Here is a 24,913-nt window from a genome sequence, read left to right as displayed (position 1 = left end):
ATTTTAAAATAAATATAGCAGCTACTACAAGATCGTAGTTAAATTTAAATTTTAAATCTTGAATCCTAAATTCTAATTTTTAAATACTATTATATTAAAATATATCTTATCAACTTATCAAAATTATTTAGACTTCGTTAAAATCATTTAAAATAAATCAAAATCAATTTAAAACAATTATAATTACTGTATGATTATAAAAATTATTAGGTAGCTATTACAATACTAAACAGTATTGTATTAAGTCTTATACAATTATAGCAATTATAGTATATTTTTACTGTTATAATAATTATATAGTAATTTTTATACATTATATAGTAGTTAGTTCAATAATGTTGGAATAAAAGATATTCTAGAAATCAAATATTTGATGAGACATATATATATATAAGTTTTGTTTTGTTTTAGTCGAAATATCTTATCTCAAATGGTAAGCATGGAGACATATATTGTTTGAGATTTCTAATTTGAGTCCTCTTTGTAACATGTACTTGTTGATTGAGATACTATTTTGGCAGTAGGTTCTTATCAACATAGTGGTACCGTGTTTTAAAAAATGATTGTTTCGGCGGTGGAGTTAGTCACTATAAAAGGTTTATCTAAAATAATTTTAATAGCCTTCGAGGTATAATTGAGTTGGTTATGATAGAGTAGACTTGCAGAAAAGGGCAAGTGTTCGAATTTCGATAAAGTCAAGTAATATCTTTTTTCATCGTAATCAACTGACTAACCGTCATGAGATCGTTAGATAGCAGATTTTACCTTTTTAGAGTGGTGTTTTTTTACCCAATTAATACCTTCCTTCGATAGATCTTTTGGAGCAGTGCTGTGAGCTAAAATGGGGCGGGCAACAGACCATCCTTTTTCAAAAAGCATCAAAGAAATATCTTACTGCTTTGGTCAAAGTTGTCTGTGGTCTTAAAGTAACATATCTTCAATTTGAAGTCACGGACACAGATTTTCTGTTTTAATAATTGTTTAAAAAAATTTTATTTTATTTTATTTTTATAATGAGATAAATAACCAGAGGCGCTCTTTTAATTTTCTGTTTTTTTTTTTTTTTTTTCAAACTTGTGCATTGATGTCCTTAGTCTTCCTTTCTGGCAACTACCTCATTAATCCCCTCACGCCATTTGAATGCTTCTTCTCCTTTAATATATATGCTTCCTTCTCCGTCGTCTCTGCACCAGTTCGGTCGTCATGGCGCCGGCTTTCGTCCACCGTGATCGGAACACGGTCTGCGTCATGGACGCTGCGTCTCGCCTCGGGGTCTCCCTCGTCATGCGGCTCCTGCAAAGAGGATACACAGTTCATGCCGCCGCCTACGGCCGGAGTAGTAAACACAAGCATCTTCTACCGCTTCGATCGACAAGATGGAAGTTTGAATGATCGTCTCTTTTATATATACACTCGCAGGCAACTTTAGTGCGACCTTGGAGCTGCTATCGGCCGACGACCGGCGGCTCCGTCTCTTTGCGGCAGACCCCTTGGACTACCACAGCATCGTCGACGCCGTCGGCGGCTGCTCGGGACTCTTCTACGCCTTCGAGCCCCTGCAGGATCAGCCCTACGACGTAAGTTTTTGTCCCTGTTCACAGTTTCCCTACCTACCCTCAGATTTCCCGGAGTTTGGGCTTATTGAATGATGAACCTACTGCCCACCGAGCTCGCACTGCAATTCTTAATTGGATGCGAAGCAGAGCGAGGGATTTTCTAAATTTGGAAATCGTGGCGCAGGATTTGGTGGTGGACGTCGAGGTGAGATCCGCACACAACGTGGTGGAAGCATGCGCGCAGGTGGAAACCATGGAGCGGGTGGTGTTCACCTCCTCGGTGACCGCCGTGGTTTGGAGAGAAGGCCGTGAACCGGCCGCGGAGTTCGACGAGAGAGAATGGAGCGAACCCTCCTTCTGCAGGAAAAACAAAGTGATTAATTGGTCAAAAACAGGGCTAGAGCGGTTGCTCGATCGATAGGGCGGCCAGTAATTGTTGACCGAAACGTTTCTTGTGCTTGGCAGCTTTGGCACGCGGCGGCGAAGACACTGGCGGAGAAGACGGCGTGGGCGTTGGCGATGGACAGGGGCGTCGACATGATCTCCATCAACGCGGGGCTGGTGATGGCGCCGGAGCTCTCCGTCAGCGCCCCCTACTTGAAGGGCGCTCTGGAGATGTACCGCGCCGGCGTCCTTGTCACGGTGGACGTCGACTTCCTTGTCGACGCCCACCTCGCCGTGTACGAGAGCGCCGAGGCTTACGGACGCTACCTCTGCTTCAACAACGTGATTTGCCGGCCACTGGACGCCACTAAACTGGCGCAGATGCTCTGCCCCGACGCCCTCCATCCCCCTGCTGCACGGTTAGCTTTTTCATTCACATGATTCATGTCTGTTCGATGTTTTCTATCAGCTCTCCTGAACGCGTGAATGATGAATTAATTTGCAGCAACGAGCTGAAGGTGGCAGAGCAGCATATCCAGAACAAGAAGCTTAACCAGGTGCTGATGGACTTCGATCCAGGAAGAAGAGTCGATGAGTAGCGGCTGAACAGAGTAACGATGGATTTACAGGAAAGTCGATTGAGGTTGTGCATAGAGTAATTACGTTGTCAGGTTTCTTTTGCACAAGAAAAGTATTTCTTGGAATGAAAATTTGCACCATGTGATTTGCAATTGTGGCTTGTCTATCATTTGCAACTGTGAAATAAGCTTCGATCTGTCAGGTTGTCTGGCAAATTCCAGTTCCAATAGAGAAAGTTCAAAACTTTCAGCTAATTCAGGAATTTGCTCTCATCGCCGCCGCCTGCCTCGCGGCCGGGTGGTTCCTCTTCTGGCACTGCACTCGGATCGTCGCCTCCGACCCCAGCATCTTCACCTCTACCTCCGCGTCATAGCACCCGCGCGCAGGCGCCGCGGTTGGTAAAGGAGGCAGAGTCCAGCTCTTTCTTGACGCCGTTCACGGCCGCCACCTGAGAGCGGGGCGCCTCCTTGTCCGCCTCCGCCAACTGGAGATTGGCGCACAGCGCGTACAATCTCTGGCTCAGCTTCTCGAGCCTCTGCGGATCCGCCTCCACGTGGTTGACAGGCTCGTCGCGGTTGTTGGCCGTCTTTCGCTCTCGCTTCCGCAGCGTCCGCTTCTCCGCCGCCCCAGCCGCCCGGAGGTTCTCTACCTCTGGAACAGAGGGCGCTTCAGGTCGAATGTTACCGAGTCGGCAGAAAGGCGAGCGGATGAGAATGGGAACATCCCAGGTAGATGTTGGTCGACGCGACGTCACCTCGTTGGACCTGTCGTCCTTTTTTATCATCGTTGAGAGGCAGAGCATCCACGGATCTGCCGCGCAGTCGTCGACAACCATCGGTGTGAAATCGAAGAGACTCGTAATTTTGGTGGTGATCTCGGAGCTGAGATAGATGAGGTGCGTAAACCCGAGCTCCAAGACGCTAGATCCGACGACGACTCGGGCCATGTTCTGGATGGCGAAGACCTTCGCCTGGCGCACGCAGTGGCAAGGGGTGAGGCCGGGCGGTCGGCGCCGGCGAGCCAGGAGTCAGTTCCTGTGAACAGAGTCTCTACTTCGGAAGCAACGGAGGGCGGAGGAGGACCCCACGGCGGGCCCTGAAGGTAGGGCCGTGAATGAGACGAACACTGAGCAACTTGTCCGAAAATTTATTTGATTATTTATTTTAAAACTTATTTAATCGAAGAATAATTTTGATATTATAAATTTATTTATTTATTTAAAAATTTGATAAGGATTTTTTTATATAAATATGGTTAACAAATTTTTTTGGACATTTGTTTATAAATATAGAAGTACGAGGACTATACACCTAACTTTTACATATACCTACTAATCATTTCTAGAAGAGATATTAGATTATTTGATCAGATACTTCTTTTCTGTAATTTCAGTTGTCTGTTGATCTCACGATCATCTGTGAATATGATCATCTGTAAAAAAGTAAAAATGTATTGATAAATAGGTTTGGAAATAAGAGGTGCTTGGGATGCTCTCCAAAGGAAAATGAAAGCTGAATTTCAAGAATACCAAGAGTTAAAATCAAGCTCTTCTTACAAAACTTTTATATAATATACTAAGAAGATTACTCATGGATACAATCACACATTTAGGTGTAATCGAACCGAGCCAAGTCGAACAGTAAGAGGCTCGAGCTCGAGCTCGAGCTCGGTTCATTTTTCCTAAGCTCGAGTTTGGCTCTAGTTCGATTCGAGCTTTAATTCTTAAGCTCGAGTTCGGCTCGTAATGAAATTAAATAGTTCGCGAATGGCTCGAGCTCAGCTCGAAAAAGGCTCGTTTAAAAGTTAAACGAATTCAGTTCGAGCTTGGTTCAAAAATAGCTCGTTTAAAAGTTAAACGAGCTTAGTTCGTTCGAGCTTGGCTTGTTAATATATAATATTTATAATTCATGTAATATATATATATATATATATATATATATATATATATATATATATATATATATATATATATATATATATATATATATATATATTCGCGAATCTCTTAAAAAATACGTTCGTGAGCCTTTAAACGAACATGTTCGCGAACACGTTCATGAGCCTTTAAACGAACATGTTCGGGAGCTCACGAACCAAATACTGTTAAGCTCGAGCTTGGCTCGATAATATTTTCGAGCTCAAAATCAGGCTCGAGCTCGGCTCGTTAACTTAATCAAACGAACTTAAACAAACTTTTTTCGAGCCGAGACTTGAATAGCTCGTGAGCAGCTTGGCTCGTTTACACACACATTATAGCAAAAAGAGATTGATATATGCAAGAATAATAAAACTAAATGATGTGGGAATAATAGAAATTATTTATATATATTTTCATCGAGTTAGGGTTTTATGAGTATTTTTATCTTTTCACAGGATTAAAATTTGAGTCTATTTAAACTATTTATTTAAATTATTTTAAATATTTTTTGATTAATAAGAATTTATGTCCGCATCATTTTTCCTAAATAATGAGTTTGATTTCCTATCTCTTGGTATTTTTCAAATTAATAGGTCGTAAAATATTGCTTACGATATTCATATGTGAATCAACTGATTTAATAGTTTATCCACTACGTCAATTGTAATAATAAAATAAGATTTGAATTCCCACGGATGCATGCTCTTGGGTAATTAATTTCTCTCACCTAAGAAACTGTTCAATATCACAATTTACCTCTCTTTCATAAAATCTTCAGGTGAGCAATGGAGAGATGTCTGGGATGATCGTTATCACTTTTTGTAATAAAAAGATAAGTATGATTTTTCAGGAACAATGTGATAGTAAGAGGTAGGATATATTCTCTTTTTCAAAATGAAATCCGTCATTCCAGCGGTTTGACACAATTGATTTCATGATTATCTATGAAAAAATAAATTAAAAAATTATAATTGATCACCGTGATAGAACATATCTCGTATACTTCTTGCATTTATCCAGTTTTAAAAGTTGAATACGTGGATTAAAAAAAAATTGGACGGCGGGAGAGGTTAAAGGGCAAGTAACAATTAAGAATATTCTTCTCATTTTTATTCCACTGCAACGAATTTCGCGCAATTAACATCATTTTTCTCATTTTATTTTATTTTTCAAAGTCTACTGTTGTCGAGGACCCGGAGTTGGATCCTCCGTGACAAACGAATTCCTTCATTTAAAAAAAAATAGAAATATTCTAAATAAATAAATAAATATATAAAAGGTCAATTTATGGAACGTAAAATGGCCGCAGCGGTGGAAGCCAAGAACAAGGCGTAATTGTCCTGATTCCGCAAGGGGTTGGATCCCCAGTCGGCGCTGCCGTCGCCCTGGAACAGCAGGATGTCGCACTCGTTCGGCTGCATTGCGGCCGCCTCCATCTTTCTGGCGGCGCCGGCCAGGTCCCCCGCTTCCAGCGTCGTCATGGCGTCCGTCACGTCGGCGCTCATCTCCTCGTAGATCTCCTGGCAGCTGGTCAGGTACTCGACCCAGACCTTCGCGAGGTGGAGCGTGCGCGTGACGTTGGCCAGCGTCAGGTTGGCGGAGATGAGCGCGAGGCGGCTGGCGTCGCCGGCGCCGGCGCTGCCCGCGTCCGACTCCAGAGCCTGCACGCAGAACCCAAATTCCACGTGGCCGTCGGAGCCGTCGGCCGCGCGCTTGCATGTGTCCCTGACCAGGGAATCACCGGAGGCAGCCGGGTGGGAATCTCGGGGGAGAAGGAGGAGGAGGAGGAGGAGGAGGAGGGGGAGGGCGGCGGTGGAGGGATTCATAGTGCTCGTCGTTGCTTCGACGTACGTGATCACTGCCATGGAGCTCGACGACGTTTAAATAGACACTAGACATTGCTTGATTTAGATCATTTTCTCATCTTTCACCCAAAATAGAAACAAACGTGGAAGAAGAAGAAGACTATTAATTCTGTTAATGGAATTTCATGTTTTTTCTTTTTTAATATTGAATTATTTCATTGCATTGCATATTCTTAAAATCATTTTCCGTAAATTAAAGGCGCGGAGTTAAATACCCATAAAGCCCTTCCCTGCCATGCCTGACGACCCGCCCGCCGGGAGGAGGAGGAGCAGCAGCAGGTCGGGAGGGTGATCACGCAGCTGGTCGAGCGTCCGTCACCACCGCAACTTCCCCGCTGGGAGATCCGGTCCATGTGGGAGTTTGCCGCCATCCTCAACTTCCTTCATGTGATGACCATCTTCTTAAGTTTTTGGTCCTTCTTCTTTGATCAATCTTTCTTTGATTGGTCTCTGAGAGTGGTTTTTTTTGGGTCCTGTTTGTGTTTCCTAGGTTTTCAGACCACTGCTGAACGTTGTTGGGGAGTTCTCAGCGGAGGAGCTCGAGACGGCGCTTTTGACGCCCAACAGAACTCTGGATGACGTGCACATGCCTCTCCTAAAGGTTCGCTCTTTCTGATTGTGGCGTAAAAACTGTAACTTTGTTATTGTCTGTTCATTCGAACTACATTGCGTTGTCTCTTTTGAAGAACTGGCAAGTTTTTCGACAATAGAAAGTATATTTTGTCTCTCCTTGTCTGCAAACTCATTCTTTTTCTCGACTAGATTGTGATCGTGTGCCTCTTTGTGAAACCTTATATGTGTTTCCTTCAATTGCATCTCCTGTTGATCTAACAAATCTTTTGGCAGCTCAATGTTTAGCTGACGTGATTTATGGCAGCTTTTGCAACTTCAGTCGTTATTTATATATCACTGCCTCTAACATCTTGTTTCAATGTCTATCGTTTGTCCACAATGGTAGATAATACATTTATTCATGGTCAACTCTGGTAGATAATACATTCATTCGTGGTCAACTATTTCTTTCTGAAGTAAATTAGAAAGCTTCTAGGAGACCTGAGTCCCTCCTTGCTTTATGATATCACCTTTTTCTTGTTTCTTTTTCATGAGCCATATTTCATTTTATTTGATGTAGAATTTTTGCTCACTGAATTTGCCAGTGTTACTATTTATTCCTTTTTGTAACCTAACTAGCAATTTTTAGTTTTAACCAATGAAATGCATAGCTTTAGGACCTTTTGTTTAGCAGATAGTGTTAGTAGTGCAGTGTTGCTATGCAACATAAATGAAAGTGCAATATTGCGGTTTTTTCTTAAGTGACAATGTATATAGTTTCATCTTCTTGATTCTTTTGGTTTTCAGGAGGTCCAAATCATGTAAACCAGAATTGGGTTTCACTTTCTGTAGAAGAAAGTTTTAGTCCACCTCTCTGATGTATACTTGTGTTAGATTACATGGGTTGCTCTTACATTTGTCATCCTGATTCGCTATTGGATTTTGTATTACAGATACCAAAGTTGAAATCAATGCTTAAATAATTTTATTATCTTACTGTACTCCTGAAACAAATGTATAATAATGTTAATTAGAAGTGAGATTAACTAGGTGCTTAGATGTTAACCATGCTCATCATGTGAGCATTTATCTGCTTATTTATTTATTTTTCCCCCTGAGCTAAGCTGAGTTGCACTAACATTGGCACATTGCTATAGCGTTGAACCTTGCTACTATGAAGCTTCGGACAGATAAACTACATGGAATTTTTCCCTCATCTTTTTGAGGTTGCCTACTTTGGTGGAGGAAAGTTAGAGGGGAATGGTGGGAAGAAGGAAAGGTAGAGGGAGGGAGAGGAGGCGGGGAAAAGGAGAATAGATTGGATTAGTGGAAGAGCAGTACAAGTGGTGTCCATTCAATTATGCTTCAGTTGGCAGTAACTATTATCCACTTTAAATTTTTTTTGCAGAAACTGGAAAGTGTATCATTTTGCTTTCCATGCCTATTAATTGTTTGGGCAAACTGTATTGCTTTAGAGTCAACCTTGGTTTCTCTTTTGCATGCTCTTAGCGAAGCTTGTTTGTCATGATTTCCTATAATCACTCGTTCTCCCTTTATTTTTGGGTTCCATCCTAGCTTGAATCAATGCCATTCTCACAACTTTATGTTTTATTTGGAGATAATTTCTTCTTAACAGTGACTAACATCTGAACAAAAATGGATTTTTAGAAAATTGATTAGTTAAAAATTTATCTGGTGTTTACATCTTCCTGTTTGTGTCAACAGGCGATTCCTCCAGTAACTCGCATGGCTCTAGGGCGTGCAACTTGGATTACCGTGCTCTGCCGAAAGTTAAGAGATTGGTGGCACTGGGTACTGTAATATTTTAAATTCCCCTATTAACAATATTTAAGTAAAGAGTTAGTATAATGGAATAATTCAGTCAAGATTTACTGGTGCAGGTTGCTGATGGTGAGGTCCCAATTGTTGCATCTCATGGGTGAGCTTCTACACTATGCAAAACATCTATAGTGTTTGTTGAATTAGTCCCAGTTAATAACTACTTAAATTCTATAATTCTCAGGACAGAGATTGAGAAATACAAAACTCTCCAGCCTATGACAAGAGTGGTGATTTTGAAGGCACTTTGTGACATACGTGTTGAGGTGCCTCTTGATTGAATGACTATATTTGCTTACTAAATTATAATGTTTGATCTTCATCTATTATCCAACTTTTTCACTTTTTAATCAGTGTGATTTCTTATTAGTGAACCTTGAAATGGCATAATACGACTGATGCCTTTTATTTCAATAAGTGGCTTAGTTCCATATTTAAGTGATTATTGCAGATAACTTATGTTCTTTAAAGGCTGCTTCTTTAAGTGCCATTTCCTTTTTTTTTGAATGCCTTTTGAAATAATATAACTTCTTTGTTTCAACTTATGGTGGGGTTTCCCCAATAATTTGTTGTGGGTATTATAGATATGACTAATACCATGGGTAATTTCTCAATTATCTTCATTCTTCTATTTTCTATTTTCTTTCCTAGTAACAAGACCATACTCTGAAAATTTCATTTTCTCCCACTTTCCTGTTTGTATATGCAGTTTATAGTTTACTGTAAATCTAAAGGATAACCACAGTGAACTAGCCAAGTATGCCAAGATTTTACTGTATGTTTATACAACATTGTATTGTATGCTATTTTTGCTTAAGAACAGTATGAACACATAGTTCGTGCTGATTCAAAAATCATTACAAAGATTTCACAAGGTGTCAACAGACAAGACATATGAGCTTCAAAATTCAATTTTTGCCTCCACCATTTACCATCAATCTTTCTTGACACCACGCTCGCCATATAGGAAGAAGAAGATATGTAGGGACCTAGTGTTAGTCTCTGCAGTGAAGGAAGAAGACCTGTAGGTACCTAGTGTTATGCTTTAAATTTGTGACATCTGCCATTTTCACCACACACGCTACCTTACTAGATTCGAATTGGGCTGAAACAGACTAGAATGCCCGTCCAACCATTCCTATGGGCTTGGGTGGGATCATGATCTGTAAATCCAACAGAACATGACCCTACTGCGTTCTGAATTATCTGGACTGTAGGATTGTGCATTCCTACCGAATCCATCACACTTCAACAACAATGGATTTTGTTGTCTGCATCTACTATAATCTAGTTAATGTTATTTCAGGGTTTTGGCTAATCAAATATTCTAACTACATAATTTACCTAAGAACCTTATTTTTCTATTGATCAGAGCTTCAAATGATTATTTTTGGGAGCTACCTTATGTTGGATCTTTAACATCATTTTTTCCATTTTGCAGCAAGAAGACATTCGAACTTTTATTGATAATTCTTTGAAACATGGCATCCAACTTTCAGCTTTTCGCAAAGAAAGGATTGGTAGTGTTTCACATGGGATTTCCTATTGGTATGGTGATTATGTTTAGAATTCGAGTACCTAGGCACTTTATTTCACAATGTTCTTACAACTACGTATTATTATATATCATGATTGTCATTGTGGTAATTTCTTCATTTCTCTATTTTTTCAGGTATGAAGATGATCCTATTGTTGGTCATAGATTATACTGTGAAATTAGACGAGTTGAGACAAAAAACACCAGGGCAAAAGGATCATCTACTCCCTCTACGTCTTTGCAGTGGGAAACTGTTGCAACTAACTTAGATGAATTTCAAGAAGTTTCTGTGAGTTTCTCCATTTTTTTTTGCCACGTCACAATGCCATCTGTTTTCTCGAGGTTTAGGCTGCATTATGCTTGTACCAGCACATCTAAAATAAAACATGAAACTGATTAAAGGTAACTGAACTATAGAAACTCCAAATTTCTTTGAAATGCCCATTTTATTATATCCAGGGAGGGTAAATTCATCTTTCGTTATCTTTGCAATCACTAGTGTTGTTACAACTTACTGATTACTAAAAGTGCACTCCTTGAAACACAATTAACTCTGCAGACTAAAATTTTAGCTTGAACAATTTATATTGCCACTGAGTCTTATCTGGTTTTGGTTCCGTCATAAGCATTGTTATTATTTGTTCTTTTGTATTTTTGAACATATATGATTTTTTTGATGGCCCTCTCAATATTTGACATGTACAACCCGTAAATTTAAACTTACATTTTCATCTGTCTAATCTCATTGGTCACTATTCCATTCCTCTTTTTTAGTTTTAGATTTTTTTTCTTATTGATTTTAAATGCTTGTTGCAGGAGAAGCTGTTTTCAAGTAAAAGCAGAACAGAAGCCTCTCTTGGGAAGAAACTAAAAATTTATTGTCTGCCAGGGATTGAGAAAATACATAAAGTATTGATCCTTTCCACTTACCAATTATCGTATTTACAAATTCAAGTAAATCAAATAACATTAGGTACTTGATAGAATTATGTTTTAATTAAAAAAAAGATATTTGATAATCAATAAGTTTTTCATTTATTACAATTATTATGATAGTGTAATTATTTTTGAAATAGAGTAGGAAATATTTTAAAGAAATCTTACATCACATGTTGATGTCATATCCATAAAACTGGCTTAGCATATTTGAAATTTCATATATGTTGTTAGAATATTAAATCAATGTCTTGTTATTATATTTTTTTTAGCAAACTCTTAAAATAAAAAATGGACATTAGATACTAGTATATTTTTTATTTGATATATTTTTTGTTGTTACATACAAACTGCAAATGGCCGTTTCAAGTTCTAGTTACATTTTCAGCCTTTATGGGTTGCTTTTAAATAAATTTTCTGGTTACATTTATTGAAAACTTGCAAATTGATTGACTATGCAAAATGCTATTTACAAGCAACAAACAACACCTTAGTGGATTTATTGGACTGTAAATTTCATGAATTCTGTTCATTAATTACTCTGGCACAATTCCCAATTTGTTGAGTTTTTTGGCCATCCTCCACAGAAAACAGAAAGATTGTTGAAAAAGCAACACAGGGAAGCACTCCTCCTTGATAGCTTTGTGACTGCAGATGGTATTTCATTAGGTCGCTCCCTTCGTGATAGAAAACCTGTGACATATACATTTGGTAGGACCATTCAAACTCTAATAGTATGATTCTTATCATAATATTCATTTCTTCCTGAAAATGTCCTAGTTATGCTGCTTTATTGTTGCATTATTATCATCATTTTATCCTATTATTATTGGCCAAAATTATTTCTCCACACAGAACACAGAAGGGTCAACTTCCAAGTTAGTAAAGTCTTTTGAAGTTGATTATACGATCTTGGGTTTCCATCCATATCCAGAAATGGTTTTTCCTTCACATCCATTTTTTTCCTTGTATATGACTGGACCAGTTCATAATGATGCGTGGTACTAATTAATTGGTCTTTCATCTCCCACCTTCAAGTTTCCTTGTTTCTCGAAGTCCTATTTGCTTGGATTATTATCTGTACCATACTGGTCTGACAAACTGCCTAGAATGCTATTAGAAACCTTGGTTGAAACTTGAAACTAGTAAAAGTTATGGGAAATCATATTGTGACAACCATTATTGATTGATTATAACTCATGTACTGATTTATCAAGTCATATTGTGACAACTATTATCAATTGATTATAACTCATGTAGGCAACCTTGGTTTACTTCAATCTATATTCGAACACTATCAGTGGATTTGTTCTCATATTCTGGGCATAGTTCTTGCTTATGCTTGTGATCTGGTAAAAATTAAACTAGACTAAATTTTCTTTCCTGATGATAGTTTTATTAAATCCTTATTGCTTTAAGGGATACTACTATACTAATCCTTTGCTTTTATATTTCTGTTTTGTAAACGATCAAAATCAAAGTGATAATAATTTTCAAGCTTTGTTCATGGCTTGATTCGACGGCCTGTTGAGCAAATGAGCAATGTTGTTTCCATAAATGACATGAACGATTTTTCTGTTGAATATATAGTTATTTTTCATAAATTGTGCTAATCAGTTATATAAAGATGTGTTGCAGTTAATAATTTTACAAGTCTCTTTTTTTGTTGTTATTTTATAATCTTTTATTTCAAATTGTTTTTATTTTTTTGTTCTTTCTTATTTTTTTTCTTCCTACAACTAGATCGGAAGTGTTCACTAAATACATATGACAATAATAACAAAATGAAAATAAAATGATAGTTGCGGTTAAGAACTATTAGAATTTAGTATAAATAAATAAAATCTTTCTTTCTCTTTAAAAGAAATTGTAAGCGATGAAAAGAGTGATGGATCAGTGTACACCAACGAACTAACTTGATTTAAAATCAGTGGATTAATAAACAGATATCAACATGACATTTTGTGATTTAGAAATCATTATTACGTAAAGCCAAACGTTTTTATTTATTTAGAATTATTGTTTCTCCAAACCAGATAATATACAAATTTTTTCTTTTGTTGTTTTTTCTTAAAGTCAAACATGCAGAACTTGAAGAAAATATAACAGTTCTGCTTTCGGTTCCAATGAAAAATATGACATAAACTAGAACGACAGATCTTTGTCACTGAGAGAAAACTCTCCTCCTGATCTTGAGACAGTCTGTAGACACTGCTCAGTATGTAAGAACTTCAAAAAAACACACACAAAATAAAATAACAAAAGTTATAAAAAAAAAAGTCTTATTCAAGAACATCCATAAAGAACAAAACAAGGACAGTTAATCTGTTCGAACTACGTATGCGATTCAAGAATTAATCACATATTAATTACACACTCGAAGCCAATTAATGAGACGAAGCCTTAAAAATATATACGCTTCAGCTGAAGCGAGTCATGCTATTGATCCGACGGCCGGAGACGAAAGCGCTGAAGGTGGCCGACGAGTCCTCCAGATAGACGTCGAAAAAGTGCAGCCATGTGTCAGTGCTCTCATCAACGATGGTGCTCTCGCTCTCCAACTCCGTCACCTGTAGAACAGTCTTCTCTCCGCTCTCCACCACGTCGTCGACGGGATTGATCACTACGGGATCGTCAAACAGCTCGACGAACGCGATCTTGCCGCCGGCGGTGACGGTGAAGTGGAGGCCGCCGCACTCCACGCAGTCGAACCACTCTACGCCATCTGTGTACCTCGGCATGGTGGTCAAGGAAGAGAAGAAACTCGGTGAAGAAGAACAAATGAATAGGAGATTTCTTTCTCTTCCTCTGGTATATATATAGTTTTTGGTGGGAGTGTTTAGTTTGGAAAAAAAAAATTTGTTTTTTTATTTTTTAATATAGTTTTTAGAAAATAAAAATTACGTTTGGTATGATATACTATTTTTTATTTTTTAAAAAAGAAAATTAAAAAATATATTTGATTTATTAATATAAAAAATTATAAATAAAATAATTTTTTTAATAAAAAATATTTTTAAAATAGTTTGAAACGTTCAATATAATTAGATTAATTGATCACATCTATACTATACGAGTACTGATCGAACCAATTTATTATTTAGTTGGTATAATTAAATTATTTTTCACGAAAAATGATATTTTATCATTTTTTATTTTAGAGAATGCTTCTCATTTTTCAGAGAATGAAATTGAAAAACACAAAGCAAACAATAATTTTTAAAAAAATAAAATAATCAAACCAAATGCCCCCTAAATATCTCTATAATTTACAAATCTTTTTAATACAAATAATTATAGAAACATAAATTTACAATTGGAAAGTGGAAGCCGGATAAGTTAGTAAGAATCTTACAAATAATTCTTATAAAACTTTGGGGTATAAATTACTTTAAAATGTTTAAATTTAAAATTTTAAAAAAAAAAAAAATCCAGGATATAAATTCTTTATTTTAAAAATACCAAATGTCTCATCAATTAATGTGGTAAATTATCCATTTGTCAAAATATCCTCTTTATTTGATCTAGAAAATAGAATAGATTGTAGAAATATCTTATAAAATAATGTTCAACTAGCCCGTCTAGCTCAGTTGGTAGAGCGCAAGGCTCTTAACCTTGTGGTCGTGGGTTCGAGCCCCACGGTGGGCGTTAAAATTTTCCTTTCTTTTGAAGAAGGAAATATAACCTATTAGATTGTGTATTTACAATTGATTTTTTATGATAATTAATAATTGTTTAAAATAAATGTATCGAAATTTATTTATGCCAATTTGTCAATTAGCTCTAATTATTTTATAATTATACTTCTTATTTGTAATTACAATTATATGTCTTTTGATGAATGATGTTTGCGAGTTTTTTTTTACTTGTTTTGAATTTAAGAATTTATTATAAAATATTTATAAATTCATTTACACTAATTAATAGTTAATTAATTATTTGATACAAAGAAATACCATTTAGACAGAAAATCTAAAAAAGGAAAAAATAAAATTATATTTTATGTATATATCATTTGTCTCTAAATTTGTAAGTGTGTTCATTTCATTTGTTAATTATTAGGAATATGATCCAATCTTTTTTGACGGAATGAAATAAGATTCATGTGAAATCAATCATAATATCTTTATTTGTTTCATGACTACTCAATGAAGTAACTATGATAGAGTATTTTCAATCGGCTAAATACTAATCAAGTTAGTCATTAAAGGAGTTGGGTGTCAAGAGTCGGATGTTAATTTCTAAATCAAGTAACAAGAGTTGGACGTCAATTCTCGAGTAAGGAGTTCTTCGAGCATAAGTCTAAGATTTAAGAAAAAAATATTAGAAGGATAATCGAGTTGGAACTCAACTCAACCACTCTACCTCTTAAGTACGACTTTAGAGAGGTGAAGGAAATGAGAGATAATTAGAAAGTAACAAAATAGAAAATGAATTATTTTCGAAAGTGTTATCTTTAAATAGAAAATGAAAAAGAAATCTTAATTTCCAAAGGACACACCTCTTTTTTTCTTGAATGCGGGATATCTTTTTTGGGGGTTGGTGCTTCAACAGTCATGTCTGTTTGAGATAAATGCTTTAATTGCCGAATCTCTTCGTAGTTGTATTTTAGACAGACTACATCTGAATGTGATTCAGAATAAATTAACTTAAGCTCTTCGTACGTATAATGATGGTTTTTAAAAGATAACTACATTTGCTTCATCTAAATATCCATTAGATAATCAAAATGTGCATCCCTTCTTATTCATCTAAATATCCATTAGAAAAATCAATAATCAAAACCTGCATTTCTTCTTTCCTCCGATATTGTGCATTTTCTTTTTTGTATATGTTCTAGTTAAATACTATGGATGGTTAAGTAATCATTCAATGAATAATCCGATATCTACAACCTTCTGGATGAGCTCGATGAGGGAGAAGACGAAGACCTAGAACACACTCCAAGGAGAGATTAGACTGGTGTCAAGTTAGCAGAAATGATGGAATGTAGATAGGAAAGAAGATGACGCTAGCATAGTTTTTATAGTTGAACCTGGAATAAGGCTATGGGTTAGGTTTTTTATAACCTACTCTAGGCATCTCCACGTTGAATGGGATAGCGCCCTTATAGTAACCTGCAAGAGGATCATATTTGACAACTGTTTCCTTTTGACCTTATGTGCAGAAAAAAGGATATCTGAGGAGACCTGGTCTGACAACCTCATAACTGCCTGTTCATTCTTGGACTACCACGTGTATGGTCGGGACAAGACGTCGAGATGAGATTCGTCGAGACAAGACGATAGAGATGGTCAAGACGAGATGTGGGGCCGAGATGGTCGAGACGAGATGATTTTGGGGGGCCCAAGTGGGGTCTAAAACTGAGCCCATATTGAGCCCGAAGTACGGTCTGAGTCAGAGGTGACAGTTATCTCACTCAGGTGGGATCATTTTTCTCGGGTTCATGTCGACTCATTTAGCCTGGTTAGCCCTGACCTTAACCTTCACTTGACTCTTGACCTTTATCCCAGAGGGAGTCACGTTATCTACGATACCTGTATCACAAGCTAGCCCCTCCTCCAAGTCTAGTCGAAGGAGACATAGTGCGACTGATTGGACTACTCTGGTGATGATGTGTGGCAAGCCATTAAAAGAGGAGAGAGGTGCCTGACAACGATGCGATGAGTATCATACATGATTCAACGATAGAGCATGCGGGCGTCGATACGATTTTCCATCAAGCGGTGATGTTGAGATCTATTTGACAAATCGTCATGCCGCTTCGTGCTGCGCATCCATAGATCGTGAATGACACTGATTGATTGATTTCCCGATCTTTCATCTGCCTGATCCACTAGTGGGTAGGAGAATGCATGATCCAATGGTCCAGAAACCCCGACCCTATCCGTGGTATATAATAGGTTGCTAGGAGAGGTAGGGCTTGAGTACTTAGTATTTTCTCAATCCCTTGCCCTTCGCCCTTCTCCATTGTCTCCTTCCCCGCTTTCCTTTCTTGCCTGATTGCGGTGTAAGCTTCTAGCGTCCGCTACTCTTCCCCATTTTTGGCTATGGCTGGCATAGACCCGCAGACATGGTGGTACGAGTCCCAAAGGTCGACCATCACTCCCGCTGTCGTCGAGTGCCTCCGGGAGACCTACGGTATTTCATCTGACCACGAGATTAGGATTCTGTCACTCGAGCATTGGCCACACGAGCCTCCCACCGGATACGTCACCTTCTTCGAAAGCTAGCTAATAGGCGAGCTGCGATTTCCCATTCCTTCATACTTCCAAAAGTTATCCCATTACTTTCAGATTTCCCTCTTCTAGTTAGTTCCTAATTTCTACCGCCTAATCTGTAGCGCGGTCATTCTCTTTCGCCTCTATCAAATATCTTTAGAATCCATCACCTTTTATTACCTGTTTTACCTGCGACAGACCAAACTAGGTGTCTTCTACTTCGCGGTCAAGCCCCAGAGCACCTTCCTAGGGGATTTTCTTTCTTCTCTTAAGGGATGGAAAAGTCATTTCTTTTTCGTTAAACCCCGACAGTCGTATACTTGGCCAAGTCCTTGGTTAAACGACATTCCAACACCCCCATTGTTAGGCGACTACAGATTGGAACCAGCCTATTTAGAGACACTGGCCATCAAATTCAACGTTAGTCTACTGACGGAGAATGAGGCTCTGCTATACCGGACAAGGCAAAGCCCCGTCGAGGCACACTTGGATGTTCCTTTGAGTAAAGTTTCCTTGGCTTACAAGTTAATTGTCGCCTGACTAACTGTCTGATTTTTTTCTTTTAGAAAAAGTCATGTATAACGTCTCCCTAAGTAAGAAATTGAAATGGGAGCTGACCTCGGCGGTGAGTCTAATGGCGTTGGAGGACCAGATAAAGGGAACCTCTCAGCCGACGAAGTCTACTGCCTCGACCGAGGCCAGTGAGGAGGTGCCGACAAAGAAACGCTCAGTGACCTACCCCTCTTCACTGTGCACCAAGAAGATGGCTCGTAAGGGGACCCGGAAGTTGTCATCAGAGCCTCGAGCCTAAAAAAAAACTCTCTCGAGAGTCAAAAGTCCCCACCTTGGAAGGCCAAGACTCCAGAAGTCAGTCCGCGCGCCAAGAGGATTGCAACAAAGAAAACTCGATCACCATAGTCCGGGACTAATGCCAAGGCGGAGGTGATTGATCTGCCCATCTAACGATGATGCAGAGACCACACCGTAGGCGGATAAAGACAAAGCGATGATCAAGGCCCCAGAGATAGAGGAGGTCGCGGTTAAATTAAAAAAAATATGTCTAATCAACCTAAAAATAAATTTTATATTTGTTTAGCAAGTTAATTTGGCATTAAATTTAGTGAGAAATAACCTTTAATTAAATCTAATTATTTAAATTTTGTTCAATTTACAATTCTAAATTAGATTCTTAATTCAATTATTAAATTTTAGTTATTTAAAAATAATATCAATACATTTCAGCAATCAAGGTGAAATCTGTCATCCGGTCCCACCCGGTCGACTTCACGATTATTTATGATGAGGTAAATCGGGAAGCTAGTTGCCCAAGACGGAAGAGAATATTATATCAACTTCGCCAAGATTCAACCCTGGTTTGAAAAATGAAATCAATACATACTACTAGTTTTTGTTACTTTATTGTTGCATTATTATCATCATTTTATCCTATTATTATTGGCCAAATTATTTCTCCACCCATCCACACAGAAGGGTCAACTTCGAAGTTAGTAAAGTCTTTTTCCATCCATATCCAGACATGTTTTTCCTTCGCATCCATTTTTTTCCTTGTATATGACTAGACCAGTTCATAATGATGAGTGGTACTAATTAATTGGTCTTTCATCTCCCACCTTCAAGTTTCCTTGTTTCTCGAAGTCCTATTTGCTTGGATTATTATCTGTACCATACTGGTCTGACAAACTGCCTAGAATGCTATTAGAAACCTTGGTTGAAACTTGAAACTACTAAAAGTTATGGGAAATCATATTGTGACAACCATTATTGATTGATTATATATAACTCATGTACTGATTTATCAAGTCATATTGTGACAACTATTATCGATTGATTATAACTCATGTAGGCAACCTTGGTTTACTTCAATCTATATTCGAACACTATCAGTGGATTAGTTCTCATATTCTGGGCATAGTTCTTGCTTATGCTTGTGATCTGGTATAAACTAGACTAAATTTTCTTCCCTAATGATAGTTTTATTAAATCCTTGTTGCTTTAAGGGATACCACTAATCCTTTGCTTTTATTTTTCTGTTTTGTAACTGAAATCAAAGTGATAATAATTTTCAGTTGAACTAATTTTCAGATGACTATGACCGCTCTATTACTGAAGCTATCAAAATTCAAAAAGAAAGGTGTTGAGTGGTTCAGAGGGGGATGAGGAATATCTTTGGGAGGAGGAAAATGCAGAAGATGAGCGAATGATTTTCAAACTTTGTTCATGTCTTGATTCGACAGCCTGTTGTTTCCATAAATGACATGAACGATTTTTCTGTTGAATATATAGTTATTTTACATAAATTGTGCTAATCAGTTATGCAAAGATGTGTGCAAACATATTAAGGTTAATAATTTTACAAGTCTCTCTTTTTTTTCTTCCTACAACTAGATCGGAAGTGTTTACTAAATACATATGACAATAATAACAAGACGAAATTAAAAAAATGGAAAGAACATGATAATTGCGGTTAAGAGTAATTAGGATTTAGTAATAAATAAAAAAAATCTTTCTCTCTGCTTAAAAAAATTGTAAGCGATGAAAAGAGTGATGTACACCAGCGAACTAAATTGATTTAAAATAAGTGGATTAATAAACAGATATCAACATGACATTTTGTGATTTAGAAATCATTATTTTGTAAAGCCAAAAGTTTTTATTTATTTAGAATTATTGTTTCTCCAAACCAGATAATTAATATACAAATTTTTTCTTTTGTTGTTTTTTCTTAAAGCCAAACATGCAGAACTTGAAGAAGATATAACAATTCTTATGAAAAAAATATGACATAAACTGGAACGAAAGATCTTTGTCACTGAGAGAAAACTCTCCTCCTGATCTTGAGACAGAGAGAACATCCATAAAGAACAAAACAAGAGGACAGTTAATCTGTTGGAACTACGTATGTGATTCAAGAATTAATCACATATTAATTACACACTCGAAGCCAATTAATGAGACGAAGCCTTAAAACTATATACGCTTCAGCTGAAGCGAGTCATGCTATTGATCCGACGGCCGGAGACGAAAGCGCTGAAGGTGGCTGGCGAGTCCTCCAGATAGACGTCGAAGAAGTGCAGCCATGTGTCAGTGCTCTCATCAACGATGCTGCTCTCGCTCTCCAACTCCGTCACTTGCAGAACAGTCTTCTCTCCGCGCTCCACCACCTCGTCGACGGGGTTGATCACTACGGGATCGTCAAACAGCTCGACGAACGCGATCTTGCCGCCGACGGTGATGACGAAGTGGAAGCCGCCGCACTCCACGCAGTCGAACCACTCTACGCCGTCTGTGTAGCTCGGCATGGTGGTCAAGGAAGAGGAGAAACTTGGAGAAGAAGAACAAATGAATAGGAGATCTTTCTCTTCCCCTCGTATATATAGTTTTTTGTGGTTAATTTTTTTTTTTTTTTTACAAAGGCGGTTAATTCGAACCTCAATCACTTTTGGCGGTTAAATTAAAAAAAAAACATGTCTAATCAGCTTAAAAATAAATTTTATATTTGTTTAGAAAGTTAATTTGACATTAAGAGAAACTAGCCTTTAACTAAATCTAATAATTTAAATTTCGATTAATTTACAATTCTAAATTGGATTCTTAATTCAATTAAATTTTAGTTATTTAAATAATATCAATATTATATCGAATGTACTAGTTTTTGTTGAATACCTAAATTAATATTAATGTTAGCGCCAATTTTGCATTTAATAAAACATTAAAATTTAAATTTCTCTATAATTTACAAATCTTTTTAATACAAATAATTATATAAGTGTAAATTTACAATTGAAAGTGGAAGCCAGACAAGTTAGTAAGAATCTTACAAATAATTTTTATAAAAACTTTGGGGTATAACTTACCTAAAAAACTAATGTTTAAATTTAAAATTTAAAAAAAAACCAGGATATAAATTCTTTATTTTAAAAATACCAGATGTCTCATCAATTAACGTGGTAAATTATCCATTTGTCAAAATATCTCTTTATTTTTTAAAGATCTAGTAAAATAGTATCAATCGTAGAATTAGTTTGACTTTGTAAGGGATGAGCTGAGAAGTGAAGTAACGATTTAGCCCCTCATCCGTAGCATGGTTTAATTTATCTAAATCTGAAACAGATTTTAATTCCGTCTTAAATTTTTATTAAATTTTAAACGGATATTTTAATAGAAATCATACTATCTCAAATTCTGTTTATAATTCATATTTATTTTTGTTTATAAAATTTATATATAATTTCGTATCAAATTTGTTTTAAATTTCGTCTTAATTTTTTTTCAAATGTTATATTTTATTGAAATGAAACGGATTAATAATTTTGTAGCAAATCCGTCTCTAATTTATCTAACTCTGAAATAAATTTTAATTCCGTTTTAAAAATCTATTTCTGAAGTCCTGTTTTCTTCTAGTGTGTAAAGCCAAATGTTTTTATTTATATTTAGAATGATTGTTTCTCTCCGAACCAGATAATATACAAATTTTTTCTTTTGTTGTTTTTTCTTAAAGTCAAACATGCAGAACTTGAAGAAAATATAACTATTCTGCTTTCGATCGGTTCCAATGAAAAAATATGACATAAACTAGAACGACAGATCTTTGTCACTGAGAGAAAACTCTCCTCCTGATCTTGAGACAGAGTCTATAGACATTGCTCAGTATGTAAGAACTTCAAAAAAAAAAAAAAACACACACACAGATAAATAACAAAAGTTATAAAAAAAAGTCTTATTCAAGAACATCCATATATAAAGAACAAAACAAGAGGACAGTTAATCTGTTCGAACTACGTATGCGATTCAAGAATTAATCACATATTAATAACACCCTCGAAGCCAATTAATGAGACGAAGCCTTAAAAATTAAATATATATATACGCTTAATTCAGCTGAAGCGAGTCATGCTATTGATCCGACGGCCGGAGACGAAAGCGCTGAAGATGGCCGGCGAGTCCTCCAGATCATAGACATCGAAGAAGTGCAGCCATGTGTCAGTGCTCTCATCAACGATGTCGCTCTCGCTCTCCAACTCCGTCACCTGCAGAACAGTCTTCTCTCCGCTCTCCACCACGTCGTCGACGGAATTGATCACTACGGGATCGTCAAACAGCTCGACGAACGCGATCTTGCCGCCAGCAGTGACGGCGAAGTGGAGGCCGCCGCACTTCACGCAGTCAAACCACTCTACGCCGTCTGTGTAGCTCGGCATGGTGGTCAAGGAAGAGGAGAAACTTGGAGAAGAAGAACAAATGAATAGGCTTCTTCCGCTTCCTCTCGTATATATAGTTTTTGGTGGTTAATTTTATTTTATTTTTTTTTTACAAAAGGCGGTTAATTCGAACCTCAATCACTTTTGGCGGTTAAATTAAAAAAAAAACATGTCTAATCAGCTTAAAAATAAATTTTATATTTGTTTAGAAAGTTAATTTGACATTAACAGAAACTAGCCTTTAACTAAATCTAATTCAGCCGACTGTCCTTGGATAGTTGACTCGACTCGGTCATGTCTCTCGGTCGGGTCCCGACCCGTATCCTTACGACCGTAACACCAGCCTTCCCACTAGTCTAGTCGAAGGAGACGTGTTCGACTGACTAGACCCAGTCCGAGTCGAGTGGTACCGGTTGACATTCCTGCATTGACCCGCCAGTGATGGGCTGCCACGTGTCGGGGGGACATTGGATGAGTCGGCCGGCGCACGTGATCGGCATGGCGTGCTTTACTGCGGCGGGGTGTCCGATGGGACAGCCGAATCGTCGCCATAATTGCGCCGTATCACGCCTCGGAAACGCGCATCATCGGACGGCTGCCAGGAGATCCCGCCCTTTTTCGACTGTCTGATCGGACGGCTGAGCTTTGCTAGGGTTCGGTATAAATAGGGGAGGACCTGGCACACAGCGCCTCTCCTCGCCGTCTTCTCTGCTTTCTCCTCCGGTTCTCTTCTCTGCTTTCTCCTCCGATTCTCTTCTCGTCGCCGCCTCCTTCCTTCTTCCTTCTTCGCCCCACGTAAGTGCTCTTCTCTGGTCGAGTTCCTTTTTCCTTCTTTAGTAGCGCTGCTCTAGGTCGTCTCTGGTCGGTAGCGATGGCTTCTGAGGGGTCTGTGCCATCAATGGATGCGCCATCCGCGAGTGTTCCGTCGACGGGGACCCCATCCGAGAGTGTTCCGCCCACCGGTCCTTGGTACGAGTCCGAGGTCACCAAGTTCACCGAGAGAACCCGCTCGAAGATGCGTCTGAAGTACGAAATCCCGAGTGAGTATAGGATAGAGGTTCCCGAGCCGCACCATCGTCTCCATACTCCCCCACCCGGGTACGCCACCTTCTTCTATGGTCAGCTAGAGGGCGGACTTCGATTCCCGATTCCTGCCTTTTTTCAAGAAGTGGCCGAGTACTTCCAGCTTCCACTAAACCAACTTGCCCCGAATTCTTTCCGACTCCTTTGTGGAGTCGTCCTAGTCTTCCGCATGTACCGAATCCCCTTAGACCCCGCAGTCTTCCACTTTTTCTTTTATCCGAAGAAGATGAAGAAGGAGGGCGTCTTTTTCTTCAACTCGAGACCGGGTCTTCCTTTCCTGACCGGGTATCCTTCTTCTAACAAGGGGTGGCACCCCCAATTCTTCTACATTTCCCCCCCGAGTCCGTTCGAATTCCCGACTGAGTGGCAGGACGAGCTCTCGGCCTTGCCCGTCTTGAAGCCTTACAAGAAGAACAAGGTCTACCAAGACGCCTATGAGGTGCTGAAGGGCCTTCAATTTGATGTTACCAAGCTAGTCGGGGAGGAAGGGCTTCTCTTCCGGGCAGGCTTGAGTCCTGTCGCTGCCGAGCTCTCGACAGAACTCGGTAAGTTATTTATTTACTCGGACTTCTGTAATGACTAACTTAGTTTCCTTTTCTTCTTTGGCAGACGACATTTGGATGGATGCTTCAACGAACAAGTGCCTGAAATGGACTCGGGCGCACTTGGAGGCGTTGGTCACACCCAAGAGGCCGACTGCTGCGGAGACAGCCGGGACTTCTGCTGCTCCCGAGCCCGAAGTGGTGGAGCCTTTGGCGACCGTGGTTCCCGAGGGGGCGGGTCATCCTCCCGTATCCGCGGGACCCGAGTCCTCCACTCGGGAGGAGGTGCCTGAGACTGCGGAGCCAAGGACCGTTCCTCCTTCGGCCAGCAAGGGCAAAGAGATAGCAGAGGGTCGATCAAAGAAGCCCTCCTCTTCCCACAAGAAGAAACATCGCCGCTCCCGCTCACCTGACCGCGAAGGGAAGCGCTCGAAGAAGTCCAGCCCGATTCGCCGCGAGGAGAAGCGGCTCAAAAAGTCCAAAGTGTCCAAGGGGCATCTTCCTGCCTCGAGCACTGCCGGCGCAAGCGCGTCCGACCGGGGCCAGGAGACTACTTCCCTGACACCGCCGGCTCCGACTGAGGTGCCTGCTAGGGACTCGGGTGCAGTCGGGGCGCCTACTACTTCTGCTGGAGCGGCCCTGCCTCTGTCCGAGCCGGCCCTGGCAACCGAAGACGCCGGGA

At 38.8% G+C, this 24,913-nt stretch overlaps 2 protein-coding genes and 1 non-coding gene across 4 annotated transcripts; all 3 read left to right on the top strand.

Annotated features, from left to right (window-relative positions):
* Window positions 1–1,173: 1,173 nt before the first annotated feature.
* LOC141846225 (cinnamoyl-CoA reductase 1-like) lies at window positions 1,174–3,061 on the top strand. Of its 2 annotated transcripts, none has more exons than XM_074734226.1 (5): window positions 1,174–1,336; window positions 1,420–1,577; window positions 1,741–1,929; window positions 2,022–2,359; window positions 2,446–3,060. In XM_074734226.1, exons 1-5 carry the CDS (start codon window positions 1,204–1,206, stop codon window positions 2,537–2,539), a joined length of 912 nt encoding a protein of 303 aa, XP_074590327.1. In that variant the 5' UTR covers window positions 1,174–1,203; the 3' UTR covers window positions 2,540–3,060. The 2 variants fall into 2 exon arrangements, with proteins under 2 accessions (XP_074590327.1, XP_074590326.1); XM_074734225.1 differs by having other exon boundaries at window positions 1,176–1,339; window positions 2,446–3,061.
* Window positions 2,558–19,662, top strand: LOC141845914 (DDT domain-containing protein DDR4-like). The gene is given in 14 exon segments (XM_074733915.1): window positions 2,558–2,583; window positions 2,779–2,917; window positions 3,084–3,150; window positions 6,544–6,689; window positions 6,793–6,903; window positions 8,580–8,666; window positions 8,756–8,793; window positions 8,878–8,959; window positions 10,135–10,241; window positions 10,366–10,519; window positions 11,047–11,139; window positions 11,754–11,877; window positions 19,491–19,526; window positions 19,529–19,662. Coding segments are annotated over 14 exon segments (1,344 nt in total).
* On the top strand, window positions 14,742–14,814 carry TRNAK-CUU (transfer RNA lysine (anticodon CUU)). The gene has a single exon. It is a non-coding gene; the product is annotated as a tRNA-Lys (tRNA).
* Window positions 19,663–24,913: the final 5,251 nt, after the last annotated feature.

Source organism: Curcuma longa, chromosome 15, assembly GCF_044706935.1.
Source record: "Curcuma longa cultivar G26 ecotype Majalengka, Jawa Barat chromosome 15, ITB_CL_G26_1.1, whole genome shotgun sequence".
Taxonomy (NCBI): Eukaryota; Viridiplantae; Streptophyta; class Magnoliopsida; order Zingiberales; family Zingiberaceae; genus Curcuma; species Curcuma longa.
The sequence above is the reverse complement of the archived record's forward strand: the minus strand, read 5'-3'. Positions and strand labels throughout refer to the sequence as shown.

Bases quoted from the DNA above. Each gene is read 5' to 3' on its own strand.
- LOC141846225 (XM_074734225.1), top strand. From the start codon at position 1,204: ATGGCGCCGGCTTTCGTCCACCGTGATCGGAACACGGTCTGCGTCATG. The intron at 1,340-1,419 runs GTAAACACAAGC...ATACACTCGCAG, and splicing joins CGCCGCCTACGGCCGGAGTA to GCAACTTTAGTGCGACCTTG. The intron at 1,930-2,021 runs GTGATTAATTGG...TGTGCTTGGCAG, and splicing joins CCTTCTGCAGGAAAAACAAA to CTTTGGCACGCGGCGGCGAA.